This window comes from Lampetra fluviatilis, chromosome 12 (assembly GCF_964198595.1).
Source record: "Lampetra fluviatilis chromosome 12, kcLamFluv1.1, whole genome shotgun sequence".
NCBI classification, from domain to species: domain Eukaryota; kingdom Metazoa; phylum Chordata; class Hyperoartia; order Petromyzontiformes; family Petromyzontidae; genus Lampetra; species Lampetra fluviatilis.
In genome coordinates, this window is record NC_136286.1 from 15,421,266 (window position 1) to 15,446,506 (window position 25,241).

The 25,241-nt window shown below is 53.6% G+C and overlaps 2 protein-coding genes across 2 annotated transcripts in view; one reads left to right on the forward strand and one right to left on the reverse strand.

Moving 5' to 3' along the window:
• INPP5F (inositol polyphosphate-5-phosphatase F) overlaps nucleotides 1–20,550 on the reverse strand; it is a 30,469-nt gene extending 9,919 nt beyond the window's left edge. The window contains exons 1-14 of the mRNA XM_078861780.1: nucleotides 20,278–20,550; nucleotides 15,967–16,047; nucleotides 11,299–11,435; nucleotides 10,948–11,073; nucleotides 9,745–9,915; nucleotides 9,091–9,147; nucleotides 7,681–7,876; nucleotides 7,080–7,259; nucleotides 5,930–5,997; nucleotides 5,323–5,447; nucleotides 2,505–2,582; nucleotides 1,263–1,383; nucleotides 528–656; nucleotides 224–341 (exon numbers count right to left, since the gene is read on the reverse strand). Of these exons, the coding sequence (XP_078717906.1) occupies nucleotides 224–341; nucleotides 528–656; nucleotides 1,263–1,383; nucleotides 2,505–2,582; nucleotides 5,323–5,447; nucleotides 5,930–5,997; nucleotides 7,080–7,259; nucleotides 7,681–7,876; nucleotides 9,091–9,147; nucleotides 9,745–9,915; nucleotides 10,948–11,073; nucleotides 11,299–11,435; nucleotides 15,967–16,047; nucleotides 20,278–20,374 (1,684 nt within the window). The 5' untranslated portion in view covers nucleotides 20,375–20,550. The remainder of the gene's footprint in view (nucleotides 1–223; nucleotides 342–527; nucleotides 657–1,262; nucleotides 1,384–2,504; nucleotides 2,583–5,322; nucleotides 5,448–5,929; nucleotides 5,998–7,079; nucleotides 7,260–7,680; nucleotides 7,877–9,090; nucleotides 9,148–9,744; nucleotides 9,916–10,947; nucleotides 11,074–11,298; nucleotides 11,436–15,966; nucleotides 16,048–20,277) is intronic.
• Nucleotides 20,551–22,292: 1,742 nt separating this feature from the next.
• On the forward strand, nucleotides 22,293–24,530 carry SDR39U1 (short chain dehydrogenase/reductase family 39U member 1). The gene has a single exon (XM_078861781.1). The coding sequence runs from the start codon at nucleotides 22,506–22,508 to the stop codon at nucleotides 23,409–23,411; it is 906 nt and encodes a 301-aa protein (XP_078717907.1). The 5' UTR covers nucleotides 22,293–22,505; the 3' UTR covers nucleotides 23,412–24,530.
• The last annotated feature ends 711 nt before the right edge of the window (nucleotides 24,531–25,241 follow it).

Here is a 25,241-nt window from a genome sequence, read left to right on the forward strand (position 1 = left end):
AAAATTTGGTGGAATTTATCACTTTTTCTGGAAAAAATTATATCAGCATTTTCTTTGAAAGCAAATGTTTTTGTTCCATGTCCTCCTATGGGACCAGGCAGGACAGCTATGAATAAAACAAATCATGAGATAGTTTGAGCCAGAGGCACGTTGCGTGGGTAGCTGGCAGGGATCACACCGCAAGACCAGGAGTAGCGCGATGCTCGGTGTGTGTGCACCGCACCTATGGCAGCTTGCCGATAGGCGTCGCGGAACTGGTTGAGGTAGTATCTATTAGCCGAGTTGTAGCCGTCCTTCATCACGCCGGCGAACCGCCGCTCGCCAGTGCGCGTGAAGTCCCCCTGCGAGCGGGGACACGCACGCCGTTACGACGCTCGCACGCATGGCAGTTGGATTTGTTGCACACGTCACACAAGCGCCTAGTGGCCACACGTCACACAAGCGCGCGTGAAAGCGGCAGACCCGCGAGCTCCCCTGCCGTGAGCCCAAGAGGGTGCTGCTGACGAGCAAGGCGGCGCACAACTCACCTTGAGGGCGGCCGTGCCCGCGTACTGCCGGCTCACGGTGTCCCCGTGATTGGCCCACATCACCTGGTAGATGCGCCGGCATTTAATGGGCAGCTGGTGCTCCGGGGGCATGGCGCCCAGCTTCTTTAGCTGAGAGGGGCGGGAGGAGGGGCTCGGTCAAAACACGGGGCCCTTCTCCGCGTTCGACGCGCGTTTGACGGTCACATCTCTGTGGGGGTCTACGGGCTGTGAAAATTCCACATTCCTATGGTGGGGGCCATTATCTCTGCCATCATCAGGCATGATCGATCCACTGCTGGACAAAGGCCTCAAGCCACCACCATCTCTCGCAATCCTGCGATGTAATAAAGAAGCGGTTAGCACCTGCACAGGGAGCGTCATCTCCCTCAGCTGCCACTACATCGCTATTCTTCACCATCGACCATCATCTCTTCTCCTGACGTGTCCTGCGCAATCCCACTTACTTATATTGATGGACAACAAATATTGAATGGAGAACAAATATAGAATTTATACGGACAGTACTCGTTTTATCTACCACAGTAGAATGATGGGTCAAGTAAAATTCCGAACACAGAATGCAGTGTTGTGGACCAAAATCTCAATGACACACCAGAGTAGCCCGGTCACCAGATGATGATCACAATGATGATGATATTAGCAAGTGCGGGTGGGGTTAGGGACATTTGTGCAGAGATTGGCGGTGCCGTGGTTAGTGGTGGGAGACGCAGACACCTGGCTCTCCATGACGATGCGGGCGATGGCGGCCTGCACCACGTTGGTGCGGTCGAGGCAGTCCATGCAGTTCACGCGGAACACTCCTTGTTGGGCCTGAATGAGCCCTGCCGCGTCCGCCCTGGCAACGCACGCACAGACACGCTCGCCACCCACACCGGCACCCACCACGCACGCAGACGCTCGCCACCCTCGCCACCCATGCCGACACCCACCACACACGCAGACCCTCGCCACCCACGCCGACACCCACCACACACGCAGACACTTGCCACCCACGGTCGTAACCACCACACCGTTCTCATTGACTCACTTCCCACCCAGCGCCCTGACCTCGCTTACTGCACTCATCCAATGGGACAAAGGCAAAGATCCCCCAATTAGCCTTTAATATACTGTTGGGGCAACTACGTAATATACTGTTGGGGCAACTACGTAATATACTGTTGGGGCAACTACGTAATATACTGTTGGGGCAACTACGTAATATACTGTTGGGGCAACTACGTAATATACTGTTGGGGCAACTACGTAATATACTGTTGGGGCAACTACGTAATATACTGTTGGGGCAACTACGTAATATACTGTTGGGGCAACTACGTAATATACTGTTGGGGCAACTACGTAATATACTGTTGGGGCAACTACGTAATATACTGTTGGGGCAACTACGTAATATACTGTTGGGGTAACTACGTATGTTCAACTTCTTTTTCACCGGACGCAGCCGACCGTGCTAAGCGGAGGTGCTGTTAGCGAGCACATTTGGAGACTGGCATGTACACGAGGGGGGTGGGTGGCCAACACCACGTCAAGCTGCCTTTTTCTCCACAATTTTGATGTTCACACACTGCATAACACCACCTCAGTGTGTGATGTTCACACACTGACGTGGTGTTGATGGTGATGTTCACACACTGCATAAGATGGTAATTTAAAGGCGAGTCGACTTAGTGGAGGTCCATGACCAGTTCAGATATTCGTCACTGATTTCGACTGCGAGCGGGAATCAAACTCGAGGCGCCGGGTCCGTAGTGCGGCACGCTAACCGCTGCACCGCTGCACCACTGCTCCCCATTGGTACACAAAGACAAAGACGCATGACAGGCAGGGGCACACGGTGGAGCACATGCGAGTGAGCATGCACGGTGGAGCACACGGTGGAGCACACCATGTCGACCATCGGGTTTATAGTTCGGTGGCGCGATTGGTTTATGTCGCAAAGAGATAAACGCTTACCAGCACCATTTCATGTCATTGATAATCTCGGAGATGGCGTCCGTGAGAATGTGAACGTTTTCAAACTTCATGCCGCGGCTGGGGACGGGACGCGCACGTCAACACAAGCAAGCGGGCGCGCACACCGCGCCAATACGCATCTGTGGAACCGTTTGCACCGACTTCTCATCGTGTAATCGCCGGCGATTGATGGTTACCAATCATCGTTCGTAGCGTTGAAGCCACATGTCAATCCACTGCTGAATGAAGGCGGTCAGTGTCGGGGCTGTTTGACCGCACTAGCTGCTCGTTCGCAGCACGGCGATCCACAAGTTGCTGCTCTCCAACCTCGCTGTGCTGTCAGCAGCAATTGTGATTCATAACTATTATTTATATTATTGCACAGTCGGGAACAATGTTGCTCTGTGTAAACCGTTTGAATAACCTGCCGGTAATTTTGCAGCACTGGAATGTTTGACCAATATCAGTTCCCCTGTTTGTGTGTTTTATAGCTATGGGGGAAAACTGGAGAACCCATGAGAAGAGAGGAGAGGATACAAACTCCACACAGAGGCACCCGAGTCGTGCATGAGTATTATTACCACGATGGCCCCCATGCCAGCGGACTGCTCGGCGCTAATCCAGCAAACACGGGGGATGCCATCGAGCCCTGGCAGAGATGAACTTTGGCAGAGATAATAATGCCTGGCAGAGATGATGCCTGGCAGAGATGAAGCCTGGCAGAGATGATGCCTAACAGAGATGATGCCTAACAGAGATGATGCCTGATAGAGATGATGCCTAGCAGAGATGATGCCTGGCAGAGATGATGCCTGGCAGAGATGATGCCTAACAGAGATGATGCCTGGCAGAGATGATGCCTGGCAGAGATGATGCCTGGCAGAGATGATGCCTAACAGAGATGATGCCTGGCAGAGATGATGCCTGGCAGAGATGATGCCTGGCAGAGATGATGCCTGGCAGAGATGATGCCTGGCAGAGATGATGCCTAACAGAGATGATGCCTGGCAGAGATGATGCCTGGCAGAGATGATGCCTAACAGAGATGAAGCCTGGCAGAGATGATGCCTGGCAGAGATGAAGCCTGGCAGAGATGATGCCTGGCAGAGATGATGCCTGGCAGAGATGAAGCCTGGCAGAGATGATGCCTGGCAGAGATGATGCCTAACAGAGATGATGCCTGGCAGAGATGAAGCCTGGCAGAGATGATGCCTGGCAGAGATGAAGCCTGGCAGAGATGATGCCTGGCAGAGATGATGCCTGGCAGAGATAAACACAGCAGTCTCAGATGTTTTGGAGATAAAATTAACATTTTGTTTACATTATTTTTAACAATTCAAATTTTCACATGATATATTATATATTTAGAATGCACAATGATAAGTCATACATTAGCAATTCCACAGATTTCCATGACCGTTGCCAATGAGCAGTTCTGGATGAGTTAGGGGTAAAGGCAGGGGCGGTTTCTTCATTAGGGCGATTGGGCGACGCACCACCAATGTCATTCAACCACAGAGTCACGCTAGCCGTCACTGTGCCTCTGGATATAGTCCAATCAGCGTCATGCTACGTTCTGTGGAGTACCGCCTCTTTTTGGGCGATTTCCCTCCAGCTGAGAATCGCCCCGAGTGGTCCCATAGACTTACATTCAAAGATGGTTTTTTTCGAACGGGGGCGCTGCAATGCATTCTCTATGGCTTCCGGGAGGGCTCGCCCTAACGTGCTTACGTCATCATACGTGCTTACGTCATCATACGTAAGCACGTTTCATCCAACAATATAATTTGTCGCCACCTAGTAGAATCTTTAATAAAAGAAACTTGAGTGGTTTGTTTTAATAGTGAGTATAGAAACAAACAAGATGTATTGTAAGAGTCACTTTATTTTTCATTAATATTAAAGAAGTGAAGTTGCCTTTACATGCTTAAGCTATTAATTTATCCATTGCATGGGTGGACTTTATCCTTATCAATCATCCAGACATTTGCCCCCCCCTGAGAGATTTTGCAGGAGCCGCCACTGGGTAAAGGGATCAAAACTATGAGTGAATTTTACATGAAATTAGTCAATAAAATATTAGTTGGAGTTAACTCACGAGGGTTAGTGTTGACGTTAAAGTTTTGCTGCAGTGTGAATGGTAACTCCGTGCTTGCATTGCTGTTAGTTTGAACATTCGGAGTCAGTGGCTCATTCCCGGGGTTTATTCTTGGTCTCCGGACGAGACGGAGGGTCTGGAATTAGCCGAATCACTCAGGGCGCTCTCGGCAGGCCGCGGTGCCCGTGTGGTGAGGGTACCGTGTGGTGAGGGTACCGTGTGGTGAGGGTACCAGTGTGGTGAGGGTGTCAGTGTGGTGAGGTTACCGTGTGGTGAGGGTACAGTGTGGTGAGGGTGCCAGTGTGGTGAGGGTACCGTGTGGTGAGGGTACAGTGTGGTGAGGGTACAGTGTGGTGAGAGTACCAGTGTGGTGAGGGTACCAGTGTGGTGAGGGTACCGTGTGGTGAGGGTACCGTGTGGTGAGGGTACCGTGTGGTGAGGGTATCAGTGTGGTGAGGGTGTCAGTGTGGTGAGGGTACCAGTGTGGTGAGGGTGCCAGTGTGGTGAGGGTACCGTGTGGTGAGGGTACCTGTGTGGTGAGGGTGTCAGTGTGGTGAGGGTACCAGTGTGGTGAGGGTACCGTGTGGTGAGGGTACCAGTGTGGTGAGGGTGCCAGTGTGGTGAGGGTGTCAGTGTGGTGAGGGTGTCAGTGTGGTGAGGGTGCCAGTGTGGTGCCCGTGTGGTGAGGGTACCAGTGTGGTGTCAGTGTGGTGAGGGTACCAGTGCTCGTGGAAGTCAAAGGTGATATAGGTGAGTTGCTTGCTGTTGAAGTGCAGCACGTGCTTGAGGAACGTGTCCCCAATGATCTTCTCCCGACCGGCCAGGTCCACCAGGTTGACGACCACCTGTGATCAACGCTTCCCACTGCATTATTGTTTCACCGTTGGGCAAGTCGCTTGAAATCACCGGTACGCGCCAGACAGAGCGACACCGACTTTTCTAGCCGATGCCACTCTAAAGTCGAGTGTTGTCAATGTATGGGTTAAAAGGTAACGGTTAACTGAACCTATACTAATTCTATCTTGAAGATGCTTGGAGCACTTTCAAGCAAAATATTTTGTATTGCTCGATTTCAGTGAGAATTGTTCTTCAACTCACTGATGAGTGAGCTGAAACAATAACAACTATCGTGTTAAACGCTCGTACACTGCGTGACAATTTTATTTGCCTGGCTTTGTAGAGTGGTGGAGGGTTTCATGACAAAACATTTCCCAGATAATTACGTGGCCTCAACCAAAAATATATCACACTAGCAGCAAAAACTGGAGCAAAGTGTGCTGTCAGTCAAACACAGGTAACTTAAAATATGTATATATATAATACACACCTGCCTTTGGTAGATCTCGAGCTGCTTGTTAAAGTGCATTTCAAACGCATCCCTGGTGTCCTTGTCACCTGCAAGAACATGGGGTAGCACCCGTCACCTCCACCACGCATCTCACCAGACCATCAATATGCTGTTGGTAATGTTGCTTTGGTGTGAAACCAGCCGAGTTATCTACAAGTGATTTTTCAGCTTCGCAATGTTAGTCCAATACTGGTGACATTGTTTGGTTGTTTCACCTATGGGAGGAACCCGGAGAACCGGGAGGAAACCCAAGTAGGTCAGGGGGAGATCAACAAACTCCACTCACTCTGTAGGACAGGGGGAGATCACACAAACTCCACTCACTCTGTAGGACAGGGGGAGATCACACAAACTCCACTCACTCTGTAGGACAGGGGGAGATCACACAAACTCCACTCACTCTGTAGGACAGCGGGAGATCACACAAACTCCACTCACTCTGTAGGACAGGGGGAGATCACACAAACTCCACTCACTCTGTAGGACAGGGGGAGATCACACAAACTCCACTCACTCTGTAGGACAGGGGGAGATCACACAAACTCCACTCACTCTGTAGTACAGGGGGAGATCATACAAACTCCACTCACTCTGTAGGACAGGGGGAGATCATACAAACTCCGCACACAGAGGCATCCGAGTCAGGAATCGAATCCAGGTCCTTATTGCCGTGAGGCACGAGTGTTACCGCTGCATTGCCCTGCCACGCACAGCTACCCTTTACCAGCTACCACATCACACTCATACCAAATACTCTCACCACCAGTAACAGCAACAAACCTCGCAGATCCTTTGGTGAAAACTTTGATGTGGGTATTTCCACACATGCATTTGTCACAAAGCAAGCATTTATTGGTAATGAAAATTGAAATTACTTCCGTCATATATAGCAATTCTAAACTGGCTTAGCCATGTATGTGGAGAAACAGGTTTACAGTGGTGAATACAACAGCGGACGTGGTTACCAGCATCAAAAACATGTTTTTACTTGTTTATATTTTTGTCGATGGCAATCAGTCAAAATAGTTGGCATATTCCGCTTGCTCATTGTCCCGCTGGGAGCGAGCAGAGAGCGCCGGAGCGTGTTGGCTGGAAGCTGAGCACCGGGCGAGCGAGATGAGTCTCTCACCTTTGGTCAGCTGTGGCCTGGGGTTGTAGGTGTACCCAGCCTGGCTCCAGTAGACGGGCACCGAGCCGCGTGTTTGCACGAAGGACAGCGTGTGCGTGTGAATGTGGATCAGCTGCTCCGTCTCCACAAAGTTGGCGACGTGGCCATCCCTGTCCACCCCACGCCGCTTGTACCTCATGCCTGTGACAACACCCCCCACCCCCACCCCATTTGTGGTGAATTGTCGTTCTTGGTCTGCTGTGTAAAACCCCCTGGAAGTAACGTGACAGAAAATGTCGAAAAATCCAGAGACCTAATCTATTTTGCCAACATTGCCTGCATCAAACAGTGATTGGGAATCCGTTATTATCTGTGTATGCGCGTGCTGCATGCATGGGTTCACGTGACCGCCATTTACATTCTCCAGAAAGTAAAAAAAATAACTTTGGCCAGGCTGTCCACCTGCCCACCTGTTTGTCCATCAAGCTGTTCGCATACCCCCCCCACTGCCCACCCATGGGCCTGCCGTGTGCATGCCACGTGCCCGCCTGTGCATGTGCCCGCCTGCGTGCGTGCCGCGTGCGTGCGTGCCGCGTGCGTGCCGCGTGGCGGCCCGTGAGACCTGCGCGGTGACGGCTGCGCCGGGAGATGAGGGCGACGAGGAACTCGGGGTGGGGGGCCTCGGTCGAGGCTTCCGTGGGCGGGCTCTCGGGGCTGCTGCGCTCGTCGTCCGAAGAGTCCCCATACTTTACCACAAGCTTCTCGATCTGCACAAACCCCTGGATCACCGGCACGATCCAGAAGTTCGCCCGCTCGTCCTGGGAATGTGACGGCAGCATCCGGTTCACCGAAACTCAACCGCTGCAAATTAAATTAGCCTCGACTTTAAGTCAGCCAAGGCGTGTGTGGCTTGCCCCGTCATGCAAAACACTGGTGTTTCCGATGGACGAACTTGCGTACGTAACGCGCTCTGTCCGTCACGAAATGAAGTGTCTGAGAGTGCAGGTCCCCCTATATTGGCAGCCTCTGTGTGGCATGACGCGACTCAGCCGTGTGATACATTTGTGAGTAATTTTCGCAAATTTTAATTGTGACCGACATTATACGTTTATTAGTTAAGGGGAGGGAAAACTGGGAGGACCTGGTGGAAACCCATGCAAAACAGGGGCAGAACAAACAAACTCCATAGAGAAAGTCACCCAAGTCAGGAATCGAACCCAGGCCCTCCTTGTTGTGAGGTGCAAGGGCACCTCCCTGCCAACCAATTGCAAGTTGATTTTGGTTCACCAGGTGAGAACTGCATAGACCAGGATAGAGTCGCATTTGCAAGAGAGACCTGGGTCACCGAAACCACAAAAGCAATCGCGTAAGAAGCAAGCACAACAAAGATGCTGAATTAAATCGGAGCAAAAACAAACACGTTTCAGAAGAAATCGAAAATAGTGCACAAACATAATCGATATTAAATACAATTGCAGTAACAAAGCTTGGCTCCTACAACATTCTTTCAAAAACCCCTCACACCGGAGCACGATCCATCAACCCCACCTCCATGGTGCCGGGTCAAAGGTAGGAATTGCACTAAGCCTGGTCACGTGGTACAAAGCTAAAACGGTACAATACAGATGGAAATGCTGAACATTCACTGCAGCTAGCACAGTATTCCATGCCACATTGATACATCTTAATTTTGTTGACAGTGGTAGTACTTTATATAATTCGTTTTTTTTATATTTGGTTGTGTCAATAAAACCTTTTTAGATATTTGAGAAAATATAAATTGACCCAACTGCATAAAAATAACAAAAACTATTTGTGAGCTCAAAAGGGCCAAAACCGAAACATGATCAGCAGAGTCCCCTGAGCGGGACCGGAGGGGGGGGCCGGAGGGGGGGGGGGGACCGGAGGGGGGGGCCGGAGGGGGGGGCCGGAGGGAGGGGGTGGAGGGGGGGGCCGGAGGTCGTCGTGGCCAAGGCTGTTGGGGGGCCCCCCGGCGAGCAGCTGCAGCGTGGTGGTGGTGGGCAGGGCTCACCCGCGAGTCGATGAGGTCCTGCAGCATGAGCTTGTTCCAGAAGAAGCGGTCATCGCACTGGACAAAGACAAAGATCCACCGTGTAGCCTTAACAAACTTTTGGGGAAAGTGCTGTCAGCGAGTAGCACCTATGAAGGGCGGCACTGTGGAACACGAGGGGGTGAGTGGCCGGCACCACGCCCGACCGCCTCTGCCTCCCCATTGGCGATGTTGACACACAGCACCAAGTACTCATTTGAGGCCGTGTTGACCTTTGGCAAGCAGAGGACCGGTTCAGATAATCGTCACCGGTGTTGGTGGCCGTGAGCGGGAATTTAACTTGGGTGGCCAGATTCGAAATGGAGCACGCTAACCTCTACCGCTCCACTAGGCATACGCGCACACGCACGCACGTAACTACACTGTCAACTCCTGTATTTGACATCACTCTGAGCCTAGGTCAATCCGCGGTGGTGGTGGTGGCTCGTGTGTGGAGAATCAGTCCGTCAACCATGCTTGACCACATTTCTGTGGCATTTTCCACTTATTTATTAAGCTGATTATTGCTTTTGCTATCTTTTCGATGATATGCTCCATACAGCGTCTTAGATACCTTTAGCTTTCAGACACCGTCATCAGTCTTAGTGTCGGCATGGCTGTTCTAACGCTCGTCACCTCCTGCCACGCGAGCGGCTTGGAGCGCTGGCAGGAGCGCTGCCTCTGCACGCTGCTGGTGAGGTCAAACGTCGGTGAGAAGAAGAAGGAGTCCGAGTCTGTGAACATCTTCACCAGCTCTTCCAACAGCCGGCGCTCCAGACGATCCCGGCCTGACGCATCCTTCTGGGTCTGAGCGGGGGAAGCACCAGCAAATAACGTCACACGCCACGACCAGCCTCCATCGCACTGGACATCTCAACCAGACCCTACTACACGGCAGTGCACATCACACAGAGTTGCTGCTGCAAGCCAGACACAAGTCACAGCAGTGCAATTGTGAGCATGCAGCCCAAACTCTGGACAATAAAGTAAACCACTGGTCTGCGCTCCTTCAACGGAGTAGCAGAATTACACAAACTCTCTCCTGAAGCCCTCTCGTTGTGGATAGCAGACCATGACATTCGCTTTTAGCTCATAAACATATTGCCATCATACGCAAGGACAGAACTGTACAGCACTTCACATCACAGCAACCTCTACTCCACAGCACTGCACATCTTAGTGAGCCTCCACTGGCACCACCCATCACAGACAACCTCCACTGCACATCTTAGTGAGCCTCCACTGGCACCACCCATCACAGACAACCTCCACTGCACATCGCGGCACAGACTGCCAGCTTGCACAGCACTGCACACCACAGCCTACACGGCTATGACTGACCGGGGCAACACGGTACAGCAGAACAGCCTCCATCCGCGGCTGCATTGTGCCGGATGTGTCGTACCCAGCATGCATTTGCATACACGCTTGATTTATTCAACAAAGATGTTCCGTTAAACAAAACAAATATTTCTACCATTTCTGGTTCCCACGGCCAGTGTCTCTCAAGCCCACGGCCAGTGCCTCTCAAGCCCACGGCCAGTGCCTCTCAAACCCACGGCCAGTGCCTCTCAAACCCACGGCCAGTGCCTCTCAAACCCACGGCCAGTGCCTCTCAAACCCACGGCCAGTGCCTCTCAAACCCACGGCCAGTGCCTCTCAAACCCACGGCCAGTGCCTCTCAAACCCACGGCCAGTGCCTCTCAAGCCCACGGCCGTTGCCTCTCAAGCCCATGGCCGTTGCCTCTCAAACCCACGGCCAGTGCCTCTCAAACCCACGGCCAGTGCCTCTCAAACCCACGGCCAGTGCCTTTCAAACCCATGGCCGTTGCCTCTCACCTTTTTCTTGATGGGAGCCGCAACGTTGGACTTTAAGTGGTTTAAAGTTTTCAGCAGGAACTTGTCCTCAACTGCAGAAGCAACCTTATCTCCCTTCGGAATGCCAAAGTGATGCTTCTTGCACGGCTACAGGAAGTTAGAACACAGCAGCAGCAACGATTACCGTTGTGTCTTTCCTGGTGGTGAAATGACGGGTGAATGAAAGTACGATCTCCATCGGCGGACGAGTCGGCCGTTCATGTTTTATTTGTACAGAGCGACGTAATTCATGCAAATCACATCTCACAAGATGGTGGTGGTTGCTGGGTGAATGTGGGGTGAGAGGGGTGGTGGTGAGGCAGCGGTATCCACCTGAAGCTCCATCTCGCAGGGATCGGCGGCGCTGAGCGGCAGGCATGCGATGCGGGACACCTTGTAGACCTCATGGCCCCCGGGAAGCACCCCCACCAGCTCCTTCTGTCGAATCAGCAGCAGATGCCAGTGGAGGTCTGCGACGGGGAACAGCGCCACACGTGCACGCCTGAAGCCACGCGTGCGCTACGCGACGAAGACACCGAGCATCTCGACCGTTTAATTGCTCCTTGGAGAGTGACGTTTTTGCGAGATCTATTTCAGCAGCAGCAGCAGAGCAAACGGCAAGGGACGGCAGTCGGCGTTGCCCCATTTCTGCCCGGCGTGCCAGGAACAACGCTCACTGATGAAATTCGGCGGCATTTTGTACACTGGGTAACAAGATTATTGTTAACTTTATTTATAATAACACAAAGATAACAAAGGAAAAAATCTATAACTCTAATAATATAAAGCGAATGTAACACCATCTGTGGGGCGGTGACACGGCTCGGCGGTAGCACGCTCGCCGTTTGTTACCGGTTAGAATCCAGCGGGCCAGCCTGGTTATTCTTGCTGGTGTGTTAACCATAATTACGCGCCGTCGGTTCCACAGCGGACGTTTAAGGTCCTGTGATGTCAATTGAAAAGAGTTGGACATTTTTGTCGGCGTCACGGTCCACATTTTTCCAATTCGAAAAATTACCGCCAAATGACACATTTGAGATGACACACGGCAACATCACCACAATCGGAGACCGTGAAACACAACACCGCCGTGATAGCCTCGCGCTAAAGGAACGGCGGGAATACCAAATGTACAAGATCGTTACTAACGATGTTGTCGTGTTCGGCGATGAGAGTTTAGGAGGAGGTGGAGGACACGAGGGGCGCGATGGGGGGGTGGAGGAAGTTGAAGCGTGCAAGGCGGGACGGGGCGAGCACGACGCTCCCACCGCAGCCGGTGTGGTCCCCGTGAGCGGAGCGAGACGCCCACACGGGGCCCCAACGAGCCCGGCAGCTACACGGCCGGAAGGGCCACGTGGGGCCCAGCTGGGGACCGCAGCTTCACCCATCGATTCCTCCACACGTGTCGAGGACTGTGTCTACCAGGCTGACCGTTTCATCTCATCCACTGTGTGTCCAAACATCACCATGCATGTCACAACCCCCCACTTCCTCACCCACCCATTCAGCCACACGCTCATTCTCTCACTTATTCACTCACTCACCAGACTTCTCTTTCCGCTTCTTCCCTTGCACCGCTTCAAGCCGCCCTCCTCGCAGGGCCGTGCGACGGCCGTCGCCGGGTCACCCACGCCCTCCCCGCTCGGGGGGCGCAAGCGATACCCGCGCATCAATATTTAAACGCCGCGCTGTTTTTCCACTGCCCGCGAGGACCTGTCAGGCAGGCTCCTCCGCTGCTCCGGCACCACGGCTCCTTCCCCACGTTATTTAAAACGCAAAGGCCGCGCGCGTGTGGGGGCGTGCGGCTCGCGCCCATCCTGCTGCATTATGCAAGCCCCGAGGCCCGGCCCCGAGGCCCGGCTCCGAGGCCCGGCTCCGAGGCCCGGCTCCGAGGCCCGGCTCCGAGGCCCGGCCCCGAGGCCCGGCTCTCTCGGGTGGCGGTGCAGTGGCGACACTCGCGTGGCCTCACAGCAAGAAGTCCCTCGATTCGAGTCCCAACCTGGGTGCCTCTCTGGGTGGAGATTGCATGTTCTGGGTTTCCTCCGGGTTCTCTGGTTTCCTCCCATAGCTAAGAAACATACATTGTGTTATTGGCCAAAACATCCCAATGCTGAATAAAATTACCTGCAAATTAATCAATTGGGCTTATACAGGAGCGCCCTACTTTACTCCGATGTGTCCGAGGAGCTTTTTACACACGATGAGCGACTCACGTCGCATCTCAACACGTCTGAATGGGCGCCCCCAGCGGTAGCTGTCCCTGTGGGTGGTGAGGTGACGCAGCACCTGGCCGGTCATTCAGCCCATCTACCCCGTCCCTTCCAGCATCCAGTGAGGAGCAAGACGCACGTTCCGCATCCTCCCTCCACTGCCACCCGTCAAGCACGCCCTGCCGGTCACCTAACAGGATATTTTGAGGTCAAACATCGTTTTTTCACAGCGCTCCGTGGCTAATCATTACAGTCGCCTTCACAGTATTGTGTAACACATGAACCTGGTGCTGTAATCACTCGGTTAGTCATCGCCTGCGTATCTGTAGTTACAAAAGAGGATTGGATGCTTTGACATGTCAATGGTATCACCTGCAGCGGAACAGCAATAGAAGTGGGCTGTCGATGGCCCAAGAGGGCCGCCGCGAGTGTGCGTGTGATGCGCTTTACTGCAAGTGCCGTGACATGGCGTGGGTATGGCGGCTGGGCGTGGTGGCGAGCTGTGGACCCCAGCACCGGGAAGGCAGGGCTCACGCTGACGCCGATAAATGCCGCACATCTCTTGCTATAACGTCGCTGACAACAGCGCTGTTCCGTTTACCATGGGCTCTCTCTGCTATCATGGCCTTTTCGAGTCAGTCACAGATTTAATAGGTATAGGCTGCATAAATAATGGCGCACCTGTTGCTGCAAATTATAACTTTGTTTGAAATGTACCGCTTAGAATAATTAAATTCCTGCATTCAGGGTGGATGTAATCGGATACATATTTATGCAATTTTTGCAACAATTTTGCCATCTGGGTTCTCTGTTCAACAAAGGGTGCAACACTGGGGAAATAAAGCTGCCCTCTGGACTGAAAAACTCAACATCGATCAAACCAGGGTGGAACAATGTTGCTGATGCACGAGCAACACACGCTATGATTGGCTGCACAGGGTCACGTGCTCTTCATGAAGATGAACAATTGAACATGGCTTACTTTATAATAAAATGCTACTGTCCTTCTCCTGTCCGTCCGTCACCGACAACCAATCGGAATGCTCCGTGGTGTCGGCCCATCGTTACTGAAGGTCACGTGACTCACGTCATGCGCCCCCTGATTGACTGAATCAGAATTCCCTTTAGGGACGTCTTCTTTAGGCGCACATGTTTTGTTGGTTTTCCAACCAACATTTGCTCTCCGTTTGATATCTGGCAGGATATAAGGAAGTGGAACCAAAAATATATTTAGCCACAAGGAAAAAGTGATCAAAAGTTCTATTGGTGGAAACGCATCAGTCTGCTCTGCCAGACCCAGAAGTGCACCAGTCGGCAGAGGAAAACCGTGGACTGTTTGGTTGGGTTGAGCGTTTGGGTTGATTCTTCATTTTAGTAAAACCAATTTCTTTACATAGCCAACAGAATTCAGCTCAATTGTGATGTTCATTGTCATGGTATTACTCAGCCACAGCAGGTACCCGTTAGAGATCTTTACAAATATAACCCCCTGTTAGTGCGTCAGTCGGTAACGGCAAGTGAAATGTCTGGTCCCATGGACTCTGGGGAGGCTTTTGATGACGATTTAGGGAAAGAAATGGGGGAGACACCAGAATCAGGGACGCGGGTGAGGAGACGCTGGGTTACCTTGCAGGGTTTACTGTAGGTTGCATGCAACATCCTACACAAGGTGGATGCGTTGCATGTTGCAGCATCACAATTGGCCGTTGCTAATCTGGCTAATTAGGCTGTTACTAATCTGGCTAAGGAGGCATCGAAGAAGCAAGGTTTTCCCTTTCGGGCCAAAGCGTCTATAAATCCGAAATAATTATTCCCCAGACATTATTATCTTAACGGCGAGGCCCACTGAGCCAAGGACCTCTGTTACGTGGACGTCCACAGCCCGAGACCCGCGGTAGTGGCGGCAGCTGAAGGACTTCGCGGGGTGGGACCGTGCAAGTCAACGAGAAGCAAACACAAAAAGTATTCACACGAAACCTTTTGCCAGAACTTAATGTAAAAAAATCCTACAATAGACGGGTAAAAATAAACCATATGTGCAGCTTAAGACATAATGGAGCTCAGCGATAGCACCACACTGCAGATCGCAACACTTATATTTCTGCTTCCTCCCGCACATTTCTCCAGATCGGAATACCCTCCCACTGTTTTTACAACTTTTCCAAATTAAATAAACGTATATCGATCACAATTTTTACGGTGCCGTTTGTCGCTGGCCGGTTGACAATTTGGGCCTTTGGGGCTACTGTGCTCAGCAGGTGTGTTAAAATTTTAGTAATAAAATCGAATGCCTGTTTATAATCAAGCGTGAAGTGAGCCATGCAGTGCCTGGGCGCGTCGCTCCGCCGTGTCGCCGTGGCACCGCGCCAAGCTCCGTTGTGCCGCGGCTCACGTGCCGTGGCATGCCGCTGTGTGACAACAACTCTCACCACCGTGGCTCGTCTGGCTAGAGCGCCCTCCTTGCCACCGGGCATCACACACCACTTTACACGCAATAGCCGACTTGCATCCCATCTTATCGCATACATTTACAAGAGCACCCCCAGGGGCAGCTGTCCCTCCACAGCACAAGGTGGCAAAGTAGCAGCTGGCTTTGCAAGTAGGCAACAGTCTGCCAGTAGGGGGCGGTAAATGCTGTGCAAATCCCAATTGAGTAATTGGCGGGTACGTTTAATATGCAGCAAAATTTGGAATGTGACGCCGGCACGCAACGGCCTACTCGTTTCGAACGCGGCGATGTTTTCTTCCTTCGTGTGCCATGTGGAGGCACAAGCTGCACTGCACGACCTACCGGGGTGCAGCTTGATCTTGCCGATGACTCCCTCCACTTCCCCGAGGCACACCGGATTCCATGCGTTGAGCAGATCTGAGCCTGCAGGCAGCGTCACCACCACCGCGCATGAGTATCGTCTCAACTCACCCGGCGCACTTGTCACACATCAAGGACACGTTCAACCGCCTCGCGGGGCTCCTCGCTACTTGAACGATCATGCGTGTCTATGGCGCTCTACCTACCACGTAGTGAAATGTCTCGGAGCGCAGATCCCCCCCTATTGGTAGCTGTCCCTGTGTGGCACGAGGCGACTCGGCACCCGGCTCCTCGGCAATGGGCCCTGCGCTGCCAGTGAAGGGCAATAATTGCTGTGGAAGTAATTTATAAATAATTTATCTATTTTCAAAATTTGAACCGGGATGGACATTGCACGTGTTTAGTTGGGACTCGGTTCATACGCTGCACTTAATCCACTCCGCTGGGATTTATAGTGGACTCTAATAAACGCTCGTAACACTACAGTGGAGAGACATCCGCAGCTACGACACACGAGGACCATCACAGTAAACAGAGCAAGCCTGGGCTTGTTATTTGCTGCACTGGTGTAAAGTATTCCAAAAAATGTCACGTAATTTCCATTTAATTATGAATGCGTACATATATTTGTGAGCACATAATGACTGGTCTCTAATTATAAATTATTAGTACGGTATTGCTATGGAAATCCATATATGTTAAGAGCAGGCAACAAGCACGAAGCAGTGCTACCACGGGTTTGAGTACACATGTCGACTTGTACTCATCAGCCCAGGCATCTGCTCATGCGAGCGAGGCCACGCTGTGGCCCTGACCCCGTGGTACAGCACTCTGGAGCTTGAACAACCAAAACGAAGCGGAGTCTCCCACAGCCACGAGCGGAGCAAGTCTGGGCCACTTTGTGCGCACGCGGATATGTTTGTGAATGTTGCCTTTGGCTTGGCCCAGCTTTGTGCCTAATGTACAGAATGAAAAACAAATACACACACATCCGCAAATCTATGGACCTCACGAGCCGATTCCCAAGAAGGGCCATTCCCAGATATGTTCGTAGTAAAATTGTGATTTATTTTTGTTGTGTATAAAATGTATATTTTCTATTATACAACTAATTATGATTGGGATGCTGCCATGATGTAATGATTGGCACACTGGACTTGCAATCCAGAGGTTGCCGTTTTTATCTCCCGGCAAGGCAGTTGAAATAATGGAGCAGGTTTCTTAGTCATTCGGCACGTCATGTATGGTGGGGTAAAGTGTGGGTACGCCCACCTCTTTCAAGACGTCTAGCAAGAGTAGGCAACAACAAACAACCCTAGAGGGGCTCTTTAGAGTTTCCTATAGTGGACACCCTTCTGCCAGCAGTGGCATGAGCAAGCAATTGCAGGGCTGTGCCTTTACCAATTTTCCTTGAATTCGCTTGTCAGGAGTCGGCAAAAAACCTGTTATCCCTTCCAACTATCTGGGAGGCATGCCCATCAAATTAGCCGAGGTCCAGACCACGGATAAATGGAGTTATTCGGCAAATTCTTACAAATATCCAGGGTTATCCGTAGTCATGCCCCCATGGATAAATGATATTTGGACCCCGATGGGCCCTGCTAGGCTATGGGATTGGCCTGCTTGTCTCTGGGATTGGCCCCACTGGGCTCTGGGATGGGCCCTGCTGGGTTCTGGGGTTGTCCCCACTGGGCTCTGCGATGGGCAGCAGCAGCCACTGGCTCCACACTGAGTGCTTGAGAGCAGACGGATCTCAGTGTAAGCCTTCACCATTGATTGTGTCAGCAGCATGGACAAACCGTCTGATTCCAGTAAATTACTGTGCTCCTTAAATCAGCTTAATGGATCCTCTCCGACCATACAATCACTGCACTGGCTGTGTATAACGTTCCCCTAATCCTGTCCCTGCCCAAGCAGGAGCCAGGTTCGACACCCGGTCCGTTCCTCGTGTGTCGTCGCTCTGTGCCACGTGAACCGCATGGTCATCTCCTGTGTATAGCCGAGCCACAGCAGGAGCGGCCAGTACCACACACGGATTGAATACGTTCCTCTTCAGCCACATTGCTAGGTTGCTAGGTTGCTTCTCATTACCAAGTTCAATTTTACAAGAGGGCTCTGCCACTCTGCTCTCACTCGCCTCTTAATCTCAGCCCGCCCCTACTGGACACCTGTGAAATATAGCTTCATGGCTCATCGGATTCCTCCAGGATAAATAAAGATTCTGATTCTGAAAGATTCTGATTCTGAAAGATTCTGATTCTGAAAGATTCTGATTCTTCATCCCAATCCACGCTCAATAACCAGCGATCGGATGCCCAAGCAGCTTCTGTCTGGATAGATGGGCTAAACGGGCGCGGTACTGGATAGAGAAGAGATGGGCTGATATGGCACAGAAGCTTGTGGAGATGGTTGGTTTAACTGATGCCCGGTACGAGCGGTGTCAAGATCGGCCTCTGTGCAGGAAGCTCGTGAAGGACGCTGCTCCTACGAAGTTGGAGACAGTCGCCCTCCAGCAACAACGGAGGCCGAAGGAGCGACGCTCACAACAACAAGCGGAGCGTCGGGCGGATGAAACGAAGCAAGTTGGCACAGTGGGGAGCACAGTTGGTGCATCAGCCACTGAGCCAATGGCACCTGGGTCTGTTACATTCACGTGGCCTCAAAGTGCACCAAGCATGGTACAAGCGCCGTGGTGATGATGTCACGCCCCGGCGGTTATTGTGTCTGTGGGTTTGTGTCGGTGTGGGTTTGTATCTCTGTGGCGAAGTGTCTCTGTGATGGAGTGTCTCTGTGGTGGAGTGTCTCTGTGGCGGAGTGTCTCTGTGGAGGAGTGTCTCTGTGGAGGAGTGTCTCTGTGATGGAGTGTCTCTGTGGCGGAGTGTCTCTGTGATGGAGTGTCTCTGTGGGGTGGTGTCTCTGTGGCGGAGTGTCTCTGTGGCGGAGTGTCTCTGTGGAGGAGTGTCTCTGTGATGAAGTGTCTCTGTGGCGGAGTGTCTCTGTGGAGGAGTGTCTTTGTGGCGGAGTGTCTCTCTGATGGAGTGTCTCTCTGATGGAGTGTCTCTGTGGCGGAGTGTCTCTGTGGTGGAGTGTATCTGTGGCGGAGTGTCTCTGTGATGGAGTGTCTCTGTGGCGGAGTGTCTCTGTGATGGAGTGTCTCTGTGGCGGAGTGTCTCTGTGGAGGAGTGTCTTTGTGGCGGAGTGTCTCTCTGATGGAGTGTCTCTCTGATGGAGTGTCTCTCTGATGGAGTGTCTGTGGCGGAGTGTCTCTGTGGTGGAGTGTCTCTGTGGTGGAGTGTCTCTGTGGAGGAGTGTCTCTGTGGCGGAGTGTCTCTGTGATGGAGTGTCTCTGTGGCGGAGTGTCTCTGTGGCGGAGTGTCTCTGTGGCGGAGTGTCTCTGTGATGGAGTGTCTCTGTGGCGGAGTGTCTCTGTGGAGGAGTGTCTCTGTGGCGTAGTGTCTCTCTGATGGCGTGTCTCTCTGATGGAGTGTCTCTGTGGCAGAGTGTCTCTGTGGCGGAGTGTCTCTGTGGTGGAGTGTCTCTCTGGTGGAGTGTCTCTCTGGTGGAGTGTCTCTGTGGTGGAGTGTCTCTCTGATGGAGTGTCTCTGTGGTGGAGTGTCTCTGTGGCGGAGTGTCTCTGTGGCGGAGTGTCTCTGTGGCGGAGTGTCTCTGTGGTGGAGTGTCTCTCTGATGGAGTGTCTCTGTGATGGAGTGTCTCTGTGATGGAGTGTCTCTATGATGGAGTGTCTCTGTGGAGGAGTGTCTCTGTGGCGGAGTGTCTCTGTGATGGAGTGTCTCTGTGGCGGAGTGTCTCTCTGATGGAGTGTCTCTCTGATGGAGTGTCTCTGTGGCGGAGTGTCTCTGTGGTGGAGTGTCTCTCTGATGGAGTGTCTCTGTGGTGGAGTGTCTCTGTGATGGAGTGTCTCTGTGGAGGAGTGTCTCTGTGATGGAGTGTCTCTGTGGCGGAGTGTCTCTGTGATGGAGTGTCTCTGTGGCGGAGTGTCTCTGTGATGGAGTGTCTCTGTGGCGGAGTGTCTCTGTGGAGGAGTGTCTCTGTGGCGGAGTGTCTCTCTGATGGAGTGTCTCTCTGATGGAGTGTCTCTGTGGCAGAGTGTCTCTGTGGCGGAGTGTCTCTGTGGTGGAGTGTCTCTCTGGTGGAGTGTCTCTCTGGTGGAGTGTCTCTGTGGTGGAGTGTCTCTGTGATGGAGTGTCTCTGTGGAGGAGTGTCTCTGTGGCGGAGTGTCTCTGTGATGGAGTGTCTCTGTGGTGGAGTGTCTCTGTGGTGGATCACCTCACCGGGTCGCGCGCTCAGACGCCCGTTCACGCGGCTGCACCACAGGGCGCTCTCCTCCTGCTGGACGATGAAGTCCCCGTCCGACTGGAAGAGCTCCATGGCGCCTCGCCGGCCCCGCTGCGCCGAGTCCCGCCCGGCTCCGAACGCTCCCCGCTCCGTCGTGACGTCACCGCGTACGGCTACGTCGTGACGTCACCGCGTACGACTACGTCGTGACGTCACCGCGTAGCTCCGTGAACTCGCGTTCCCGCCTTGCGCCGCGGCCTCCCAGCCCGTGACGCCCGCCTGCAACATCGCGCGGCGCTACGCGATGACGTCAATTACACATGGGACGTCACCCGGTCTCGCGGTAATGAAAACAGCGCGATGACGTCATCAACAACATGAGCTCTAAGTGGCGGCATTCGTATAATGACGTCATGCCGTGTTTGTGGCGCTCAATTAAATGTCTTTTAAAATTAATTTCTATGGGAGGTACAACCGCAAACCGATATCTTGTATCGTTTATTTTTGTATGCGATCACCGATACTGATAAAGTCCAATCGTAAGACAGATACAGATACACGTGAACGCCAAAGGCGTCGAATGCCCCGCCCCTCATGGACACCTGTGAAGAAGCGCTTCCTAGCTTATCGGATTTCTTGTGAAGTCTCAATAAGACACGCGGAGAAGCCGCATGCAGAGAGAGCCCCACGCAGCGGGGCTGGCTGGCGACTCAATGAGCAGCAGGGGGCAGCGTCCACCACGCAGTGAACACCACCACCACCACGCAGTGACCACCACCACAACAACCACCACCACCACGCAGTGAACACCAGCACCACCACGCAGTGAACACAACCACCACCACGTAGTGAACACCACCGCCACCACCACCACCACCACGCCTCACAGTAAAGTAATCTTGTTCTCAGATAAACACAAATATACTTGTGAGAATCCATTGGTCAGCCGTGACACACTCAACAGTGAAGACCGTGCGTCTCAAGGGTTGGCTTTGAGATGTCCCTGATGACTGGTTGTGTTTGCTTTGTTAGATTACTTTCAGTTCCATGTTTTGCTCCTAAGACTGCAGTCACGGGGTTTTTTGTTTTCGACCGGTTCCCTATTTCTGTGCCTCGAAACGCGAACCGAGACTCGCTGCTGAGTACCGCGCCCTGTGTACCCGTGATTGCCACTTTAATCGGGCCCCTTCCTACCGAAATCAAATCTCAATTTGTGTACGAAGGACCCCATTAACGGTGACCCCATTAACGGTGACCCCCTTGACGGTGATCCCATTGATGGTGATCCCATTGATGGTGACCCCATTAACGGTGACCCCCTTGACGGTGATCCCATTGATGGTGACCCCATTAACGGTGACCCCCTTGACGGTGATCCCATTGACGGTGACCCCATTGACGGTGATCCCATTGATGGTGACTCCATTAACGGTGACCCCCTTGACGGTGATCCCATTGACGGTGACCCCATTGACGGTGACCCCATTGATGGTGACCCCATTAACGGTGACCCCCTTGACGGTGACCCCATTGATGGTGACCCCATTGACGGTGACCCCATTGACGGTGACCCCATTGATGGTGACCCCATTGACGGTGACCCCATTAACGGTGACCCCCTTGACGGTGATCCCATTGACGGTGACCCCATTGACGGTGACCCCATTGATGGTGACCCCATTAACGGTGACCCCCTTGACGGTGACCCCATTGATGGTGACCCCATTAACGGTGACCCCCTCGACGGTGATCCCATTGACGGTGAACCCATTGACGGTGACCCCATTGATGGTGACCCCATTAACAGTGACCCCATTGATGGTGACCCCATTGACGGTGACCGCATTGATGGTGACCCTAATTGACGGTGACCCCATTAACGGTGACCCCATTGACGGTGATCCCATTGACGGTGATCCCTTTGACCCCTTTGACGGTGACCCCATTAACGGTGACCCCCTTGACGGTGTCCGCCCTCGCCACCTCTATCGGCGCTCCGCTCGACCTTGCGATGAATGAATCGACGCGGGGATTTCGGCAGGAATGGATCCGCCCTCGACATTCACGATCCGGGGCCCCGTGAGGCGAGGCGGTGCCCGCGCCCCCCACGTTCCGGGGCGCGCGTTGTTGTTCAGCCCCACGTGGCACGCCGTCTCCTCCTCCACGGCGTCTCCTCCTCTACGACGTCTCCTCCCGTGCTCGCTCCGCGTCTCCCGCCCCAGCCATGAGGGTGGTCGTGGGAGGCGGCTCTGGCTTCGTGGGCTCTGCGCTGTGCCGCCTGCTCGGAAGCCGCGGCCACACCGTGACGCTGGTGTCGCGCTCGCCCGGTTCGGGGCGCGTCACCTGGGGGCAGCTCGAGGCGCGGGGGCTGCCGCCGTGCGACGCGGCGCTCAACCTGGCCGGGCTGCCCGCCCTCGGGGACCCGCTGCGCCGCTGGAGCCCCGAGCTGAGCGCCGAGCTGCGCGGCAGCCGCGTGGAGACGACGGCGGCGCTCGCCCGGGCCGTGTGGGCGGCGCGGCCGCGGCCTCGCACGTGGCTGCTCGTCACCGGCGTGGGCTACTACCGGCCGAGCCGCACCGCGCGCTACACCGAGGACAGCCCCGGCGGGGACTCGGACTTGTGGGCGCGGCTCGTGGCCGCGTGGGAGGCCGCGGCGAGGCTCCCCGAGAGCCCGGGCGGCCGGCAGGCGAGCCCCGTCCGACACGTGGTGGTGCGGCCGGGCGTGGTGCTGGGCAAGGGCGGCGGCATCGTGAGCCGCGTATTGTGGCCCTTCCGGCTGGGGCTGGGCGGCCCGATGGGGAGCGGCACGCAGCCCTTCCCGTGGGTCCACGTGGACGACCTGGCGGGCATCGTGGCGCACGCCCTGGAGACGCCCTCGGTGTGCGGGGTGCTCAACGCCGTGGCGCCCGGCGCCGTCACCAACGCCGACTTCGCGCGGGAGCTGGGCCGGGCCCTGGGCCGCCCGGCGCTGCTGCCGATGCCCTCCTGGCTCGTGAACGCGGCGCTGGGCCGCGAGCGGGGCCTCCTGCTGCTGCGGGGACAGCAAGTGAGCCCCCAGAGGACCCTGGAGAGCGGATACCGCTTCAAGTTCCCCGAGCTCGCCGCGGCGCTACAGGAGGTTGTGTCGTGAAGCCCGCGGCTCCCTCGCCTCGGCTGCCTTCTCCAGCACGCTCCGCCCTCGCTATGCTCACTACACGTGGACACCACGTGCACACCACATCTACACCACACACCACGTCTACTCCACACTCCACGTCTACACCACACTCTACGTCCACACCACACTCCACGTCCACACCACGTCTACACCACACACCACGTCTACACCACACACCACGTCCACACCACACACCACGTCCACACCACACACCACGTCTACTCCACACTCCACGTCTACACCACACTCCACGTCCACACCACGTCTACACCACACACCACGTCTACACCACACACCACGTCCACACCACACACCACGTCCACACCACACACCACGTCCACACCACACACCACGTCCACACACCACGTCTACACCACACACCACGTCCACACCACACACCACGTCCACACCACACACCACGTCTACACCACACTCCACGTGGACACCACGTCTACACGTGGACATTTGCGTTGCGTATTCCTCCAGAAAAAAATCGGGCCTCCGTGAGTCCTGCTTAAGTGTTTTCCTAGGCTGTAGAAGGGGTCCGTGTAAAAACAACAAGATCTCGTTCAACCCGCGTGGCTTCTGGACTGACGCGTCCCTTTGGTATTTATTGAAGCGTCAAGCTGCGTCTGTGTCTACCTTAAGTGTCATGCTTCTGGGTTGCCAGGTGTTAATGCATCCACCTACAATGTGCATAGCGCAGATGTCAAGGAACCGGGGTTTGGTAACATTGCAAATCTGAAAGATTGCATTTTCTTGCTGTAAGGGACCCAAAGTTTGACCAATTATTTTCTTTCAACATCGCCATGACATGGTCTGCGTGGAGATTGTCTGTCTCTGGGTGGTGGTTGGCTCGGTGTAAACATTGGCGATAGAGGCATCCTACAACACAAACCTCGCCCTGCAGACCACTGGGATTCCGTGGCATCTGCGTCGGTTGTGCGATGTGTTGGGGACATGGCTACAATGACAGACGCCACACTGTGTGTGGCAGATGAGGCTGATGTTATACGCATTGTCACGTGCGCAGTTCATCGTAATGTGTGTGACAGACGACGGAATTTGGACGTGGATAAAAGTCTTTACTTACTGGGGTGTGGTTTGGTTTGATGGTGATAATTTAAATAGTTGGTAAAGGGTAATTGAAGCTATTGCACAACATCGATCGTGGTTTTGTGTTGTAGTCAAGTCGCTCGAGGACTGGGCAGTCGGGAAATCGTTCAGACGCCTCGGGTCTGATTCCAGTTGTGATGTGCGAGTCGTCAACCTCTTGGCTTGTGACTAGCAGAACAGTTCTAATGGATTTAAAGTTCGTGAACTGACCTGAAGGGTATAAAACTGCTGCACTGCTGTAAAATCTGTAAATAAATAGTTTTTGCATTAATTAGTTATATTTGTGTGGGGTTGGCCCGATAACCACCTTCAAAATTGATGACTGGCTCCTAAAATCGGTAGACGGTAATCGATTCCAATTAAGCGAGGAATTAATGCCCCGATTGGCACCCCCACGTACAGCAACTGCATGTCGCGGTAAATGTGCAGCTCTGCCATTGCTTCTTCACGGCACTTTGTGACATGTCCTTCCGCTCGAGGATATTCGGTCTGCACTGTCTGCACTGTGCTGGACGCCGTCTTGGGGGGGGGGGGGGCGGTGGGTGTCGCCACACTTGACCCCACCACACGGGATCGGCAGATTGTGGGGTGGATCTGAGAACCGTGTCCGATTGCTTCAACAACCGCGCACCTTGGGAGATGGAAGTGGCGTGTGCTGCGCCTTTACTGCTCGAGTTAAAACAAGTC

Coding starts and splice junctions, on each gene's coding strand:
- SDR39U1 (XM_078861781.1), top strand. CDS start 22,506: ATGAGGGTGGTCGTGGGAGGCGGCTCTGGCTTCGTGGGCTCTGCGCTG.